Source organism: Pseudonaja textilis, chromosome 1, assembly GCF_049901715.1.
Source record: "Pseudonaja textilis isolate UNSWEBS1 chromosome 1, rPseTex1.2, whole genome shotgun sequence".
NCBI classification, from domain to species: Eukaryota; Metazoa; Chordata; class Lepidosauria; order Squamata; family Elapidae; genus Pseudonaja; species Pseudonaja textilis.
In genome coordinates, this window is record NC_141990.1 from 79,973,467 (window position 1) to 79,990,898 (window position 17,432).

The 17,432-nt window shown below is 38.5% G+C and overlaps 1 protein-coding gene across 4 annotated transcripts in view; it reads left to right on the forward strand.

Annotated features, from left to right (window-relative positions):
• The window catches only part of CNKSR3 (CNKSR family member 3), a 77,899-nt gene extending 71,280 nt beyond the window's left edge, over nucleotides 1-6,619 (forward strand). For all 4 annotated transcript variants that reach the window (XM_026705030.2, XM_087939273.1, XM_087939275.1 and 1 more), the window contains one exon: nucleotides 328-6,619. In XM_026705030.2, the coding sequence (XP_026560815.1) occupies nucleotides 328-626 (299 nt within the window). In that variant the 3' untranslated portion in view covers nucleotides 627-6,619. The remainder of the gene's footprint in view (nucleotides 1-327) is intronic.
• Nucleotides 6,620-17,432: the final 10,813 nt, after the last annotated feature.

Consider the following 17,432-nt stretch of genomic DNA (forward strand, 5'->3'; position numbering starts at 1 on the left):
GTCCCTTACTAAATTTATTTTCTTTCCTAAAGGAAACAACAATGGGATTTTAAAGATGAATGCATTTATGTATAGTTTATTAATTTCTAAAGTAGAAACTTTACTCATCAATTTAAATTTGGGCCGGTGCTGTTTCCGATGGTTAAGATTCAGGTTTTAGCAGATTAAGAAAAAGAATGTCAGTATAAAAAAAAGATGTGGGGGCCAGTTCAGATTATATTCCTTCTGTACAACAGACAGGGAAAAAAAAAATCATTTTTACCACCTTAGTCTCTGCAGAGTTTCTGAATGCAAATTCTTACAAGACTTTCCTGCTTGGTTTTCCAGCTGAAAACGCCCTCTGCCGATACTTCAGCAATGAAAGAATCCCACCCATCATTGAAGAAAACTCCCCTTTGCCGCATCCGTTTCCCAGGCCAGTAGCGGATAAACAGATAGTAAAAGGCGCCGACTACATCAGGGGAAGCAGGTGTTTCGTTAATGTGGATCTTCACAACAGCGCAACCATCCCTTTCCAAGAGGATGCTGCTAAAAGGCCGCCTGTCACCACGTCCACAAAATCTTCCTCCACAGAACCCTCTTTGCTGGTTAGCTGGATCACAAGGTTGAGGTTATTGACTCATTGAGTAGATTGTGGATGGAAAGTGGCTGAATGTCTCACCAAGTGCCTTCTTTTATTCTCCAGTCAGAGGGATCTCTATTTCTTAAAGAGTTATTTAGTGGGCTATGTCTTTTATTTCCCTCCCCCACACCCTTCAGAGAATCCTTCTTTTTCCTGATGTTGCTATCTCAGATTCACTGGTAGGGCTGGGGGAGGGAACAGGGAGTCAATGGAGAGGCAGAGGAGATCTCCATATGTTGTTTTTTTAAACTGCCTATGAAGAGAACTTCCACATAGACCTCCAGAGAAAGCAATCTAGCTCAAGGACTTCAGGAGTCACTGCTAATGTGAAATCAATGGATTCTAGGCTTTGGCCTAAGGTCAGATGGCCTTTCATTTACTCAGATGCTATGCAGCTACTCAGATGTGGAGGCTTTGTAGCACTGAGAGAAAACCCTCTAAGCTACAATTCTGACCAAGGAAGTGGAAATGAGAAGGTGTCATTCTGCTTCAAAACTATGCAACTTACAAGTGCCTGCGGAAAACACAGCTCTAAGGAAAGAGAAGGCTTTCTTCAGTTCTTCTGGTTCACCACAAATATCACTGTTTTGGGTACAATCCCAGTTATTAAAACCTCAGTGCCGCTGATTTATCCTTGCCTTAACTGCTGCAGTCTTGATCCCCTTGACATAGATTGGCACCACATGCCACGGATATGCCTTTTTAGTGACAATGGTAAAAACTAAAGGAATATATCTTTTCTTGTGGAAAAAAAAAAAAGACTGAATAGCTGTTAACCAAAGTGGTGTTTTAAAAAAAAAAACAACCCTGCAGACTTCTAGAGCATCATGGTGGGTCAAGGTTGAACTGGTTTGATGTTGTTTGTGTTATAAAAATTGAGTTCTGAGAAATGGCAATGTTGTTAAAACAGTTTGTTATGTTAAAACACTGGTAGAAAAAAAATCGTGTCTGTCCCAATTATTTCCATAGCATTGGATTGGAATGGAAACCGTTTATGGAAAGAAAGTATTTGCAAAACCACTAAGAATGTGTTTTTTTTTTAAATGAAGAAAAGAGTATTGGTATAGTTTCACAAAGAGCGTTCATTTTTAAAATAATTTAAACATGACATTGTACTGTATTTTTCTCCTAAAGTTTATTTATTTGGATTTAGAGGTCATTCAGGGTTTACTCCCTTAGTTATGATTACTAATGAGTATGAACCTATTGTTACCTTAACTCACTTAACTAACTCATTTAGATGATTTCATGACAGCTGTGAAGGTGTCATTGTTATTAGATTTGTCATTTACTCAAAAAAAAAAAACAACCTCTTTAGGGGTATACTATTTGCAATGAAAAAGAAAAGGGCAGATTTTACATTGCTTCCAAATATTGGATTGACTTCCACAGGTTGTACTGAACAGTTCATGACAAATCTATCAATTAAAAATGTTAGTTTTGAAACTAATAAGGTTTTTTTTTCACATTTGGAAAACAGGCCTTGCATTATCTATGAGGCAAAAACAATTTAGATTCTGTTCAAACTGCTAAATGGAGCTGGTGGACATAATGTGCCTTGTAGGCAAGAGCCAAAATTGAGGCAGCAATATTTCTTTCACACTCAACTCGATAGTGGTATCAGTTCAATAAACTCCAGTAATGCTGGAGTCATTCATGCCTTATTTTGTTTGTTTTCCCATTATATCAAAAATATTCACACAACAGTTCTTTTAGTGACTGTTCAAAGTCACTAAACGACCCCAAAAAGTGACTTATGGCTGTCCCAAAGGTACTTTTTCAAGAGGTGACTGGACTTTCTGGGTGTTTTTTGAAGACCTTTTGCTTCTCACCCAAGAAAGCTTCTTCGGCTCTGACTGGATAGTGGGGAATGGAAGGACCTTTGGGACAACCACAACCTGGATGACTGAGAATCTCCATAGACAAGTGACTTCTGGCTGTATTTCACACTTATGACCGTTATAGAATCCCCATAGTCACATAATCAAAATTCAGACACTTGGCAACTGACTCATATCTATTACAGCATCATGTGATTACCTTTTGTAAGCTTCTGGCAAGCAAAGTCAATGGGGAAGCCAGATTCATTAACAACTGTTACTAACTACTAACTGTTACTAGCTCACTTAGCAAATGTTTCATTTAACAACAGAAATCTCGGGCTCAATTGTGGTCTTAAGTTGAGAACTACCTGTATTCTACTTTTATAAAGGGAAAGACACTTCCTCCGCACTCCTTTCAGAGGTGGTATTCAGCAGGTTCTGACCAGTTCTGTAGAACCGGTAGTGGAAATTTTGAGTAGTTTGGAGAACCGACAAATACCACCTCTGACTGGCCCTGTCCCCATCTATTCTCTGCCTGAGTCCCAGCTGATTGGCTGGGTCTTCTTTTGTTGCCCTGCACAGGAGAACAGAGCTGGAAAGCAGGTTATTGGCGTGGAGAGGGAATGGGATTTTACAGTATCCTTCTCCTATCATGCCTACCAAGCCACACCGTGCCCACCAAGCTACGCCCACAGAACCAGTAGTAAAAAATTTTTGAATCTCACCACTGACTCATTTCCCAAAAAACTCAAATGGAACTGAAATTCAGAATTGTCTATATAAAAGGTTTGGATAAGTCTACCACAAAGAATCCTTATAAAATCTAAACAGTTCCAATACAACGATAGAGGAGAATGTTTCTAAGACCAGCAAGTTATCTTGGGAGTTTCAGCAAGTTGGACAAGGGACCTAACATGCTTTTCATATATCTGTTTAATCAAGCTGATAATTTCTCTGCAAGTTGAGGCAGAAACCACTGCTGTGGCAAAAGAAGGAATCCTGTTTTTTAAAACCTTTCCCAGCTTAGCTAGCAGGTAATGGCAGGTACATACTGAAAATAATAAAGAGAGAAAAAGATGACTGTGCTACTGATTGTGAGTCCAAAAAGTCCTGAGTTCAGATGTTACCTGACATTTAATGTGTAATCTGGCAACCCAAGAGCAAGTCAGGGAACCCTGACATGATCCTGATTGAACTTCCATTTTGCCTTTGCCTTCCATCTGCAAGAGTGGAGTATGGCTGGACATGCTTATACTGAAGATTTGTCTTTTTAAATTTGTAAATAGAGCAGTGAAGCATGGCAGAGTCTAAATCCGTGGGGAAGCCAGATTCACTTAACAAGCATGTTACTAACATAACTGCAATGATTCACTTAAAACTGTGGGAAGCAAGATGGAGCAAAAGGCTGTCTTGCTTAGCATTTCCTGGTGGTGTCAACCAGTATACAAGCTTGCCTCATGAAATGGTATGTTTTCTTTCACCAGAGGTCTTCACACACAGTCTGGAGAGCCATCTATTAGAATTTCTCTGGACATTAAATCAGACTAGATTAGGAGTTTCAAACTTTCAGGCCTGGAACCTCCCAGATTTTTAAAAAGAAATTTATTGGAACCTCGGATGATGGGCCAAAGTCCATTAATCTCTCGTGAAATATAATCTTCCCACAGAAGCAGAGTAGAGAAATCTAGAACTAGATGATCTCTGAGGTAATCTTGGAACTATTATTTGTATGAATTCAGTGCCCATAATAGTTCTTTTCTCTAGGGCATATTTCAAGAATCTCTTTACAGAATTCTTTAGAGATAGATACCACCACTTTAGAAGGCAGTAGGCAAGCAAATTTCAGTTATATTTATCCTACTTTAGAAAATACAGAAAGCAGAACAATTGTCCCGCCCAGGCCAACTGCATTTGAATTATTTGCATCAATGAAAATGAGAAAAAGTAACTGCTCACAATTACCAATTGCAAAGAATATTTGCACGTGGAAAGTGACTAGATACAATAGGAGGTCTTGTGGATCTAAACTATCATATAGGGTTTGTGGGTTTTTTTTACATTTTATGCGTGCAGCAAATATACCAGACAAACGCTGCCTGTGTAATCATGCATGTCTATGGAGATTCTCGGTCATCCAGGTCATGGTTGTCCCAAAGATCCCTTTTCAAAAGGCAATTAGACTTCGTTTTTTTCTTGACATTTCGCTTCTTATCTAAGATGCTTCTTCAGTTCCCTCCAGTTCTTGCAAGAACTGAAGAAGCTTTTTGGATGAGAGGTGAAATGTCTTCAAGAAAAAAAACTCCAGTTGCCTTTTGAAAGAGCACCTTTGTGTATAACCATGCGTGTAGTAAAGTCCAACTGTTTTTAGTGCTTAGTCTGTATGTACTTTCTTGTACACATTAGTAAGGGAGCAGTTCCTCAGGGCTACAATTCCACAATGGGAAGACAGGCAAAACATATGAGTGAATGGGGGCTTAGAAGGCTTTCCCAGTTGGTCAGAATCTGCCTACTCTTGAGGTGCCACTCTTGGTGGGAATTGGCCATAAAATTAGCCTTTCTGTATGTGGTTGCGGTAATTTGCAAGATATGTGCAGTTTTATAGTGCTGATTCTGTGGGTGCAGAAAAGGCTATAGCTTTACTGCAGAATAAATGTAACTGCTGAGAAATGGAAGCCAATTAAATTTTGCAGTTCTAATACAAGATTTTAAAAATGAGGTTTGTCAGCCTCCTTTATGATTAACTGCATATTCCTACCCGGGATATGATAGCTGACCCCAAATTCACAAGATACTTAGTGCAGAATTTAAATTTCTGGCAATCTCCACTTTTAAATATGAAAAGCATGCTTCTAGCTCTCATACCTGACTCCAATAAAATATAGATGAAATTTTGTGGATTCTGAAAAATCCTAAATAACATTTCCACTCAAGGCATGGGGCTGTAATGATCTTGTATAAGTAAAATATATATGTGGAAATGGAGCAAATTTCCTAATTTGACTTAATTTGTACATGTAAAGTTCAGAGTGTGGATATGATTACAAATTTTATGGCACCAGGATGTCCATATCCTAACACTAAACAGGAACATACATAGTTGACAGATATGGATAGATAGATAGATAGATAGATAGATAGATAGATAGATAGATAGATAGATAGATAGATGACAGACAGACATAAAAAATGATTCTGGAAAAGTTTCACCGAAGTGCCCCACAAAACTAAAATTGCAGCAACTCTTGGTTGATATAACTTGGATGAGAGACTCTTAAGTTTACTTTTCCTTGGCGTCCTTTTCTTAATTGGCAAGATGGTTACAAAACTGGAGCTTTTCCATTAAACCTGACTAAGTATTTAGTTGGAGTCTTAATGAGCTGCTTTTCTTTGTAAATTATTTCCAAAGGGAAGACATTAAATGATAATTTAATTGCATACTCATCTCATTATTCCTTCCTGAGGAGATTATTTCAGTGCCAAACCTTTGAGAAAATAATCAAAAGTAATCACTTTTAAATTTGGTTTGCTCCCTTTTTCTCTGCCAAGCAAAAGGAGAATATCATTTCTCCATCTTTAAATAACGGTCTTGCTCTGGAATTCAAGTCCGAATTTGCCACATTAATTAAATGTTTGGATCTAATTCCTATAAAGGGTATATTGGTTTTAACCTAGTTTACTTTATTTCAAACTAACTTGGAAATAACTGACACATTACTACAAGTAGGTCAGTTTTAAATATTAAGAAGTAAGTTTAAAAATAAGCTATTCTAAGTGTGCACATATAGCCTTTGAGTGCCCAGGAACTGCAAATATGAATTAGAAAGTCCATTATTAAAATGTTAGCTAGGCAAATACACTGGGAACTGACCTAATGGAAAAAGAAATTATTAAACTGTATAAGAAAAATGGAAGATGCATTTACTTTTAATGGCTATAGAAAAGCTCATTACGGAAGAAAAATGTAATTTAAATTAGCATCCTCAGAGACATGGAAATGAATTAACTTTTTGTTTTCTCTCTGAAAGAAAAAGGTTTTAAAACAACATTTGTACCTGCCAAATGAGGAAATGGATGGTAAAAATGGAGCTTTCCTATTGTAAACATTTTATTTCATTGGTTTTACAATAAAGATGTCCAGAAGAGGCAGAACATGCTCTGCTAATTGGTTTCAAAAGTCAGTTTTGGAGCTATGCTTATTTGAATCTTTCATAGAAAAACCAAGTTTCATAAAATCAGTGGATTGGAAAGGATTTTGGATCCAGCATCCTGCCCAGTGTAAGAGTTTACATATCCTAGACAAGTAGCTACCCAATCTTCTCTTGAAAACCTGGAACAGTCAGAAGACAAGCTGCTGCACTATCTAGTTATAGCTCTAACAGTCAGAAAATTCCTCCTATTTCTGGTTTGAATCTCCCCTATAAAGCTTCCATCAGCTGGTTCAAGTCTTACCCTTGAGTGCTATGTGGAATAAAGCCATGCTGTGTGCTCAGTGACATACCTTCATATTGGATGATTGCTGTAATGTATAATATAGTATAATGGCTCCCTTTAGCCTCTTTTAGCCTAAGTTCCTTTAACCACTCCTCAGGGTTTAGTTTCCAAGCCCATCACTATCTTTGTCCATTTTCTCTGCATTCTTTTCAGTTCCTCCCATCTTTCTTGTATTATGACAACAGAAGAGGATACAATATTCCAGATGTGGTCTGACCAAAGCAGCAGAGAGCAAATGCTATCATTTCTGTTCTTTTTATATTATTCCTCACTGCAGTCCAAAATTACATTGGCTCCTTTTGCAGCTGTAGCAAACTTCTGGCTTCCACTTAAAACTGGTTTACAAGGGCACCCTGATTCGTTTGGCAGGTATTACTGTTCAGTCACGTACCACATGCCTTGTAGTTTGGTGTCTGTTTTTTCCTGCCAAATTGCGAGATCGTAAAATTCCTTGCCATTAAACTTGGTTGGATAGGGCAACCAAGTCTCTTGAGATCATGCTGAATCTTGAGCTTTCTGAACTGTTAGCAATATACACGCCTTGGCTTTGTGTCTTCTGCAATGTTATGAGCACCCCTTCTATTCCTGCATTTAAGTTATTTATGAAGATGCTTTAGAGTTCTGGGCCTAGAACAGAATCCTAAGGTACTCCACTGCATACTTCCCACTATGTGATCATGCGCTGCCTATGATTGTTTAGCCAACCACAAATCCATCTGGTAGTAGTGCCAATCATCCCAAATTAATCCAGGTTATTAAGATGGAGACTATAGTCTTGTATCAGATGCCCTACAGAGGTGTAAGAACAACACACCTACAACATTCCCTTGATCTGCTAATCTAGTCACAATATAAAAGAACAATATGTTGTCTGGTGCAAGCTGTTTTTTTTAATAAATCCATGCTAATTCAAGTGATGGCCCTATTCATTTCTAAATGATTGCAAGCCCACCACTTGATTCATTTTAGAATTTTCCAAGATATTTGTATCATACTAAATGGTCTATAGTTTCCCTTTCCCATTTGGAACAATATTGTCTCTTCTCCAATCTCCTGGCACTTACCCTATGCTCTGGGTTTGCTCATTTCTGTCCGTGGCTCTAAGAAAACATCCAGAAGTTGTGTTACCACCCTAGGCCCCATCCGGTACAGGAGATCTGAATTCCTTCAAAGCAGCTAGGTGTTCTTTCCTTACCTACTTTGACCTCCTTTTTCTTCTGTCCCCAATGGTGCAGCTTCTGACAGGATGGACCACTTTTATGAAAAGTACAAATTAAGCAATTCAGCCTTTGCCCTGTTCCCCATTACCATCTTGCAGTTTTCTCCAGTTAGTGGACATCTGTTTCCTTGATTTTTATTATCTTCTGTGTAAAGAAGCCTTTTCTTTTTTTGGCATTCATCACAAATCTCAGCTTGTGCTGACCTTAGCTTTTTTAACTGGACTTTTGGAAATTTGTGCTAGTTCCTGATGTTTTGCTTTTGTTATATGCCCCTCTTTACATTTTTTTTATCCTGCCTTTATTATTATTTTTGTAAAAAATAATAATAAACAATCCTTATGAGGTGGGTTGGAGAGTAAGAGAGTAACTGGCCCAAAGTCACACAGTTGGCCTTCATAGCTAAAGTGGGACTAGAACTCACAGCCTCCTAGTTTCTAGCGTGCCTTAATCACGACACCAAACTGGCTTTCATTTCTCTGATTTCTCATTTCTTGATTTCTCATTTCATTTCATTATTTAACTTCATTTCATGAAGTTGTCCTTTTGTTTCTTAGTTTATTAGAGAGATTTTCTGTTGGCCTTGTTAATGGACTCCCCATCTTTGTTATTGATGATTAAGATTTAAAATTATTTTTCAGAATTGCTCAGATCTCATGATCTTTTTTTTCCCTTGAAGGATTTTTTGTTCATGAAATATTACCTATTTTCCTTTTTAGTTAGCTGAAGGCCTTTTGAAATCTAGAATACTTAACTAGCTATCTGAAATTTTCTATGCCTAAATTGCAACATAGTGAACTTTTGGATTATATGGTCACCTTCATCCAAATTTCCTACTGCTTCCACTTCTCTGACTACTTCTTCCCTCTTGGTAATATTAAACTCAATTTAGCTGACCCTCTTGTTTCCTCCTTCACCTTCTGGACAATGAAACTGTCCACAAAGCACACCAGTTTTCAAAACAAATTCATGTAAATAAACTCCCTCCTAATGTGGGAGACTGAAATTATGTTATGAAATCCTTAGCAACATCACAGAGGCTTATGGCGTTCATATGTAGAGTTTTAGTGGTGAGTGGTGGACAGCTACTTCAGGGCACAATTGTATATGGTGAAGAGCTCTCTTCAGTGACATTACCAGCTTAGAAAGGAAGGGATTGCTCACAGCATTTTCAGTGATATTATCTGAATGGGACCATTCAGTTCCATCTTTGCTTTCTCAAAAAGCAAAATGGAATACAAAGATTCCTCCAAACAATAAAACAAAGTTTATAAATTACAAGCCTGTGAGATTAAACAATAAAGTTGAGATTAGTTTTTGCTTTGCCACTGTTCTTCTTTGAATTGTTTTTCAAAATTTCTTGCAGTTATATATCAGCATGAAGCAAGGCCTTGAAAACAAAGTTAGGAAAACTTTGATGATACATTCCAGTTCCCATCTGAATGTCTGCACATTACCCAGCTTCACTCTAAAATTAAACATACATCAGCTGTAATACATCACACTGGATATACTACAGTGTAGGAAGAGGGGTCAAAAGTCAGAAAAACATAACTTCCATTGCTGAGTTTCTTATCCAGCTATGAATATTCACAGTGTCCTGATGAGCAATGGTATGAAATCAAGTTATGTCAAGTTATGTTCCTAAGTCAGTGTCTTCCCTTTTTTATTTTTTATTTTGCCAAATTCACACTGCAAACCATGCCAGAGATAACATTTTGGAAGAAAGAAACAAGTGGTAGAAAATCTACCATGGCTAAATATAAATGAAATATTTTAGCCTTCCTCAAAGTAGCCTGTAACACAACGTGGTGTTCTGCTTCCTTATTCAGCTCAAGCAGCAATTAAAATAGACAAATGGAAATAGTCCAGAGATATTTGATTGAAGCATTTAACAAATATAGTCAAACAATCAATCAGTCAATAAATTAGTCACCAGTTCTCCAAGTTTTCTCCATTTTTGTTTGCTTGTACAGTCTAGCTTTTTTCAGTCAAATGATAGCCATAATATAGACAGGTGAAGCTAAGTCTTAATATCAAATATAATACAACACCTAAGTTTCTGTGCTAGCTTTAAAAATAGAACAGTGTTGTCTGGAGAATGAGAATGAGAATCCAGCCCTTGACTTTGAAAGGAAAGTAACAAATGCCCGTTCTTTAATGTTTAGATAGGAAGAGAGAGAAAGAAACATTTGTCATGTGCCTATTTTAGACAGAAATGGGATTACTGTACTAGGGACTTTTCAGTGAATTTAGTGGCACAAATGATCTTTGCATAAGGATTTGCTTTTGTGTGGTTATTTTAAAAAACAAGATAAATTCCTTTGGGCCTTGCCCACTTCAAGTTCTGACTTCACTCACCATCACCCTATGTTCTTCAAGTGCTTTTCCCTGAAGGTTAGGTGGAGAAAAGCTTTTTCACCCTAAGTAGAATTAGATTATTATACACTTTTCTTCAGTTTATTTAACCTCATCCTAAGATTTTTCCTTTATTTTCTTGTTGCTTCTTGGCATTACTTTTACCCTACCTCCTTTTTTTTGAAACATTGGAATGGATTCCAACTGTGTTCCCTGTCTGGCATATGGATACTATCAAGGAAAAGGAGCCCAAGTAACTTGCTATAACTGGCAGGAAATGCAAGATAGAGCCATAGTGAGCTGCCTCTGTTTCCTCATTTCCAGAGCAGCTATAGATATTCAACTCTGAGGTAATTTGCTTAATATGAAAGGAATAAGAATTCCATATATTGATATGGAAGAAATAAGAATTCCATAGCTACAGGTAAAATGGCAAACATGTTTCTATTTCTACAACTTTCAGCAAGAGAAATAAGAAATGTATGTTTGTACGTTTGTATGGTACCCAAAGTTATTGATGCAAGACAAAGAAATACACACACACACCCTCACCACGATAAATGTGCTGCATAACAATAGTCACCATATAAAATGTCATGGTGTGTTCAAATCTTGGCCTAGGCAAACAACATTTTCCAAAGTGTTTAGCAGAATATTTTTGATACAAGGCCATGTTCATAGGAAATAACACAAAATGTGGCTGTTAAAGAGTGTTGCGGGTTACCTGACAGTTCAAAAAGATTTGTGGAATGAAGTAACAAGGTCGCTGATCATCCATGTGAGAGGTCCCTTCAAGGTTGAGGGCTATGCTACACATGCCAGGATTTGTTTAACTTGGCAAGAGATTATAATGATTTATTAAAAGCTGTTTTTCTTTTCATCACTGTTGTATTGAACTGCTGGAGTTTTGAGGAGTGATAAAATATTTCTGGCTGCAAATGTTCAGTTGACTTGCAGCAAAATTAGCTCTCATGGTAGAACAGCAGTTCAAGGAGAATTTAAACATCAGTGAACTATGCACCTATATAAATTGTAGCCCCTATTTTGGACAATATCATTGTAGATTTATAACTTAACAATATTAAGAAAAGAAATATATAAGGAAATGATTTTCCCGTTCACCACAAGTAGAAACAATTTTAGTAACATCACTTTCTTCTAAAATACAATAAATTATCTCTTCTTGCCATATCTCATGTCTTATTCATAAACAAATCCTTAAAACCACATCAATTCTGTCCTGATCAGCAAAGTTTCATTAAGGTTTACCTGGGATAACAACATATCTGTTTAACCTTGATTAAATAAATCAACATTATATTCCTTCCTTTTCTTTACAATCTTAATCTTTAGTCCCTTCAAATAATGTCTTAGAACTTGTTTGATTTTTATTTTTTCTTTGTACCTTCTCAGAAAATTCTTCAAAGATTTGGCAAGCCTCTTTTATAAATTCAATATAGAAAAGTATCAAAATCATGTTCTTGGTACCACTGTCATTTGATTTCCTCAAAAGAAGCAACTGTCTGGAACACTTGTGGGTGATCTCTAGTCCTTTCCTTGTCCAGATATAAGAATTATGAAGAGCTGGGTCTTGCTTGGCTCTTCATTCTACTGTGGTTGGCAACTTTTCTTTTAGTGGAACTGTCTTAAGTTCACCATTTCTTCCCAGAAGTCATCCACATGTCTTTGTATTTTGTTCTTTGTAAGTCAGACATTATTTACATCTAACCCTTAGCTCTGACATTGTTTTCCTAACCGTGGGATCAGGTGCATAGTCTTAACTTGACCTAAGGGAATACTTGGAAAACAACATTTTATTAACCATTTACAAGAAAATATTATCTCTCTGTGATGACCCAGAGTATCTCAGAAATATAACAAAAACCAAAACATAAATGAAAGTCCTTTAATGCCTTCAATTTGGCTTCACTGTTTAATTGTTCACAGTGGAGGAGTAAACTACTTTCAAAATAATATTTCAAAGACAAGAAACACAGTTCACATTCAAAGAGCCGATAACGAAGCAAAAACCAAAAACAAACCGCACTGAATAAAGTTCCTTGACAGACCAGGATAGATAATTGCCAATTTCAGGAAGATAACCAGGTACAGTCCGTTGGAAGAACACCAATCAAGATAAATCTTCTTTAGGAATAAACACTAAATTGTCTCCAGCGTCTGTTAGCATGCAGGTCCAAACTCTTATGCAGATCTCAGACCTGCAACCCATGAAGAGGATCATGGCTGTCTCCTCCCGAGTAGACCACATTTTACCCTGATCCTCTCCTCCCTGCGTGGCCTAGGATGGATAGGGGATGGGCCTGGGTCCACCTCTGACTGCTCAGAGTCAGTCTCCACCAGGGGCATGACACTCTCCCTGTTAAATAAAAAGTTGAAGCACGTTCAATTTATGTACATGTGTGAAACAAAGTAAGAACGATGGGTATAAGTGGAAAGACATGTATATCTAAAAACATGAAAACAAAACAAAACAAAACCTTAGAATGATGGCACTGTGGATTTAATGTTGTATGATGCAATGTTTTGCTTTGTTATTATTTCTTTTACTTGTATTGGTGGCTTGTTATTGTGAGCTGCTTAGAGTAAACCATATTCAGATAGCATAAAAAGTATACAACTACATCCATCCATATAGCACGTATAGATTATTCTTATAATTAATGTCTTAATGTCTATATACTGTGTTTCCCCCAAAATATAACCTATCTTGAAAGTAAGTCCTAGCTTGATTTTTATATGTGCGCCCAAAATAAGCCCTACCCCCAAAATAAGCCCTAAACTCTCCATCCACTCCAGGGTGCATGGGTAAAAAGTGAGTTAGGGTGGGGATGGTGGGCAATGGTGGGATTCAATGTTTTTTACCAGTTCTTCGGCATGGCTTGGGGTGTGTGTGGCTTGGGGGGCATAGCAGGGGAAGAATACTTCAAAATCCCCATTTCCTCCCCACTCCTGGGGGAAGGTTACTGCAAAATCCCATTCCCTCCTCACCCCACTAATCTGCTTTACAGTTCCATTCTCCTGTTCAGGGCAACAAAAGAAAATAGATGGGGCGGGGGCATCAGAGGTGGTATTTGCCAGTTCTACGAACTACTCAAAATTTCCGCTACTGGTTCTCCAAAACTGGTCAGAACCTGCTGAATACCGCCTCTGATAGTGGGGTGGAGCTGTCCTACCACTTACCTTTGGACAGTTGCAGCCAGACCTCGCACACCCTGACATCTGCCTTGCCAGCCCATTTCTTCTGTAGCCTGCAAGGCTGGTGAGGCTTTCCTGAAGGCTTCTTCAGCCAATAACAAAGCTCTGGATCGATCCTGAGCCCTGTTATTGGCTGCAGAGGCCTTCAGGAAAGCCTTGCCAACCTTGCCATCTGCAAAAGAAAAAGTTCCTGAACGCCTTTCACAGCGGAAAGGAGGCTGGGGTCGACGCGCGCAAGTGTGATGAGTCAGTGGATGACATCCCCTGAAAATAAGACCTGGTGTCTTTCTTTGGTGGCAAAATATATACGACGGGGTCTTATTTTGAGATAAACATGGTAATATCTAGGCAAGGGAATTATTACAACAGGGGTCCCCAACCCCTAATCTGTGGACTGGCACCAGTCCACGACATGACAGAAACCTGGCTGCACAAACAAGCAAAGTGGAATGCAGGCAGCACACAAAACCATGCCCACTCCAGTCCACAAAAACACCCCTCTCTCCATGGAACTGGTCCCTAGTGCCCAAAAGGTTGGGGCCCCCTGATCTAACAACATATATTCTTATTCCAGTGGAGATTTACTGTCAAGCAAGTGGGTACATGATGGCAGCTTTGAAGCCATATGTATGACAACAATATAAATTCAAACCACAAATACAAAGCTTTTAATCCCATAACTATGTCGCTTAAGCTCCACTGATGACTGTATGACCTTAGCAATGGTGTAGTTTATTAGCAATAATGAAGCAGGCTGTCTAGGCTACCCTGGTAGGGAATTGAACAAGATTAATAGAATTTTGGCCTGATAAATCTGCAGATCTCATGCTTTTACCAGAATCAGCTACTGGCTGCCCATTCAACAAGCTCTTTCTCTGTTTCCTAAATAGACATGGTGCTGATATTTACTTGGACCAGTAACTGTGGACCGCATTCAGGGCAGCACAAAGCCTTATTTGTGTGTGTGTGTTTTTCTGCAAAGTTCAAGTGAGGGAAAAAAAACAGATACATACTGTAGTTTGAATAAAACGGGACTCCATTTTTTGGCTCCTCTTTACTTTTCCTGCATATGGCTTTTAGTATTTTGGGCTTTTCCTTTGTGCCAAAGGGACAAACTAGATGAATGAGGAATGCAAATTAAAGGTGCAAAGAACACCTGTGAGCAAATCTGCAGCCCCCTGTGTACCCTTACACAGAAGCCCAATTGAACAATGAATGATTTACTTAATGAGTAGAAACACACAGGGTTGTTCTGTGCAGTCTTTCTCCTAGGTGCACCTGAACTCTTTTAAGACATGTTCTGATATAAATGTATTGCTTAGGATTGAGTGGATATATCATGAGTCATCACGAGTACTCTTACCCTGAAGCATCTTCACATGATCAGGGAAGAGCCTGGTGGCTCCTGAGGTTAGAACGCTGGGCCGGTGATTGACAGGCTCCTATTCAAGACCTGTTGCTGCCTTGGGGTGGGGTGAGGTCCCATCACAAGATCTAGCTCCTGCCAGCCCAGCAGTTCAAAAAGCAGGCGACCCCAGGTAGATAAATGGGGATCACTTCAGTGGGCAACTTAATGGGGACATGAATTGAGCCCCTAACCGAATGTTCCCCGGGCAACAGTAATGTCACCAGAAAATCCTTTCAGCATGGAAGTAGTAGTACGTGATCAGAGGCACTTCTGTATGCATGAAAAGCACATTGCATATTGTGTGACTTTGGGGTTTCTTTTGTTGTTTCATAGTAGGAAAAAAAGATGCACCTGTTGCTCAGTGAAATGGTTGTTAAGTGAATTTTGCCCCATTTTACAACCTTTCTTGCCACAATTGTTAAGTGAATTACTGCAGTTGTTAAATTAGTAACACAGTTGTTTAAGTGAATCTGACTTCCCTATTTAACTGAGACAGTTGCAAAAGTTGATCATATGACCCTGGGACACTGCAACTGTCCTAAACACAGGCCAGTTGCCAAATGCCTAATGCCAGATGCTGCAATGGTTGTAAGTGTGAAAAACGGCCATAAGTCAGTGTTGTAACTTGAGGACTACCTGTACTTAACTGATTATGAAGATTGTAGCTACAGCTGGAAAAAAGAAAAAGAGAGACTTGACTCTAAAACAAGAGGCTGGACATGATAAATATACAGAAGGGGCTCTTGAGGCAAGCAACGAGAACAGGAAATCTAATCTTCCATTTTTTCTATATATAGTAAATGCCTCAAAGATAAGCACATAATGGCTTGTATAAATATATCTAAAATATGTTTGCTAAGCACATATTTTCAATATGTTGTCATGATAAGAACCACATGTAGAACTTGAAGAGTGAAGCAAAGCTACATTGAGTGTTTTGCCCCTAAGTAAAAGTTCTGTGCAGTTTATGTGTGTGTAAATATTTAACTGGAAGAATGGCCACATGAGAACTACTTCAGAACAATCTTGGAGACAGGAAGCCACAAATTAAAGCTCTGAAATTTAGCATGCTTGCATGTCTACATAAATAAAACCAACTGGAAAGTCTGAAAGAAAGAAAAATACGAACGGGGGAAGGGCAGATCAGAGGGAAAATGATGTAAAAATCTCCTTGGCTCAGATAAGAGGACTTAGAGCTGATTAAAACCTGGAATCACAGCCTGGGAATAAACAACCTTCTCAGCTTTAGTCTACATTCTGGAAAGTGTTAGGCCTGCTCTCCAAAATATTTATTTTCCATGTGAGCAGCCTCTGTCATTCTTGGCAATATGGATAAATGTAATCTGTTGATTGTGAAAACCTGGATAAATGCCATACTCCTTCCAAGCTTTTAGATGGTGGCCTGTAGGAGGTCTTCTGGGAGACTATCATCAATTATATTTGTGCAGAAGGCTTTGAAGAGTAGTCCAGTTTATTGGTGTGTATAAAATATATGGCATCTTCCAGTGGTTAAATAAAGAATTCTTCCTCTTTTGATATACCCATTTGGGATTTTAAATGCTGAATTCTGCAGTAGGAATAGGGGAAGTGGCCATAGCTTCAACTGTAACCAACAAGACAATAGAGGGGTCTAGGGCAACTCAGCATGACCAACTCACCATGACCAACTTGCTATGGCCGACTTGCCGTAGGACAATTTAACGCTGTATTAATAGCTTCATTCAAGTACTTTTATTATTGGTGATCACATTTTCATTGAAATTATTGTAACTCTTGTATTTCTTGGATTGACTTTTATTTTGTTATTGTTGGTCACAGTCAGGGGTGGGATGCTACCAGTTCTAAAGAACCAGCAGCTCTGAAGAGCAGCAGACATCGAACCGGTTCTGTGTTTGCTGCTATTTGGCCCACCCACTCACCCAGGCTCTTACCTGTCCTTTATTTCCTGCTTTTTCAACCTCAGCTGCTTTGCGTGGCACAGCTGAGGTTGAAAAAGCAGGAAAAAAGAGACTTTTCAAACGCTGCACACCTGCGTGCTGCACTTTTCAGCTGTCCGGGCAGCACAGCTTAAGGTTTTTACACCTGCAGGCACAAAACATAGTCACTGGTTGAATCCCGCCCCTGGCCACAGTGCTTTTGAAATTCATTTAACTTTTGTATTTGTTTGAATTGTCCCACAGTGAGTTTTCCCCCTAGCGAGACTTCCCATTCTGCAATAGAGAATCAACCCAAATTGCTTGTCTGAGGCTTATAGAACCTTGCAAAATCGTACCATCAAATTTAGCTGTGTCCAACCA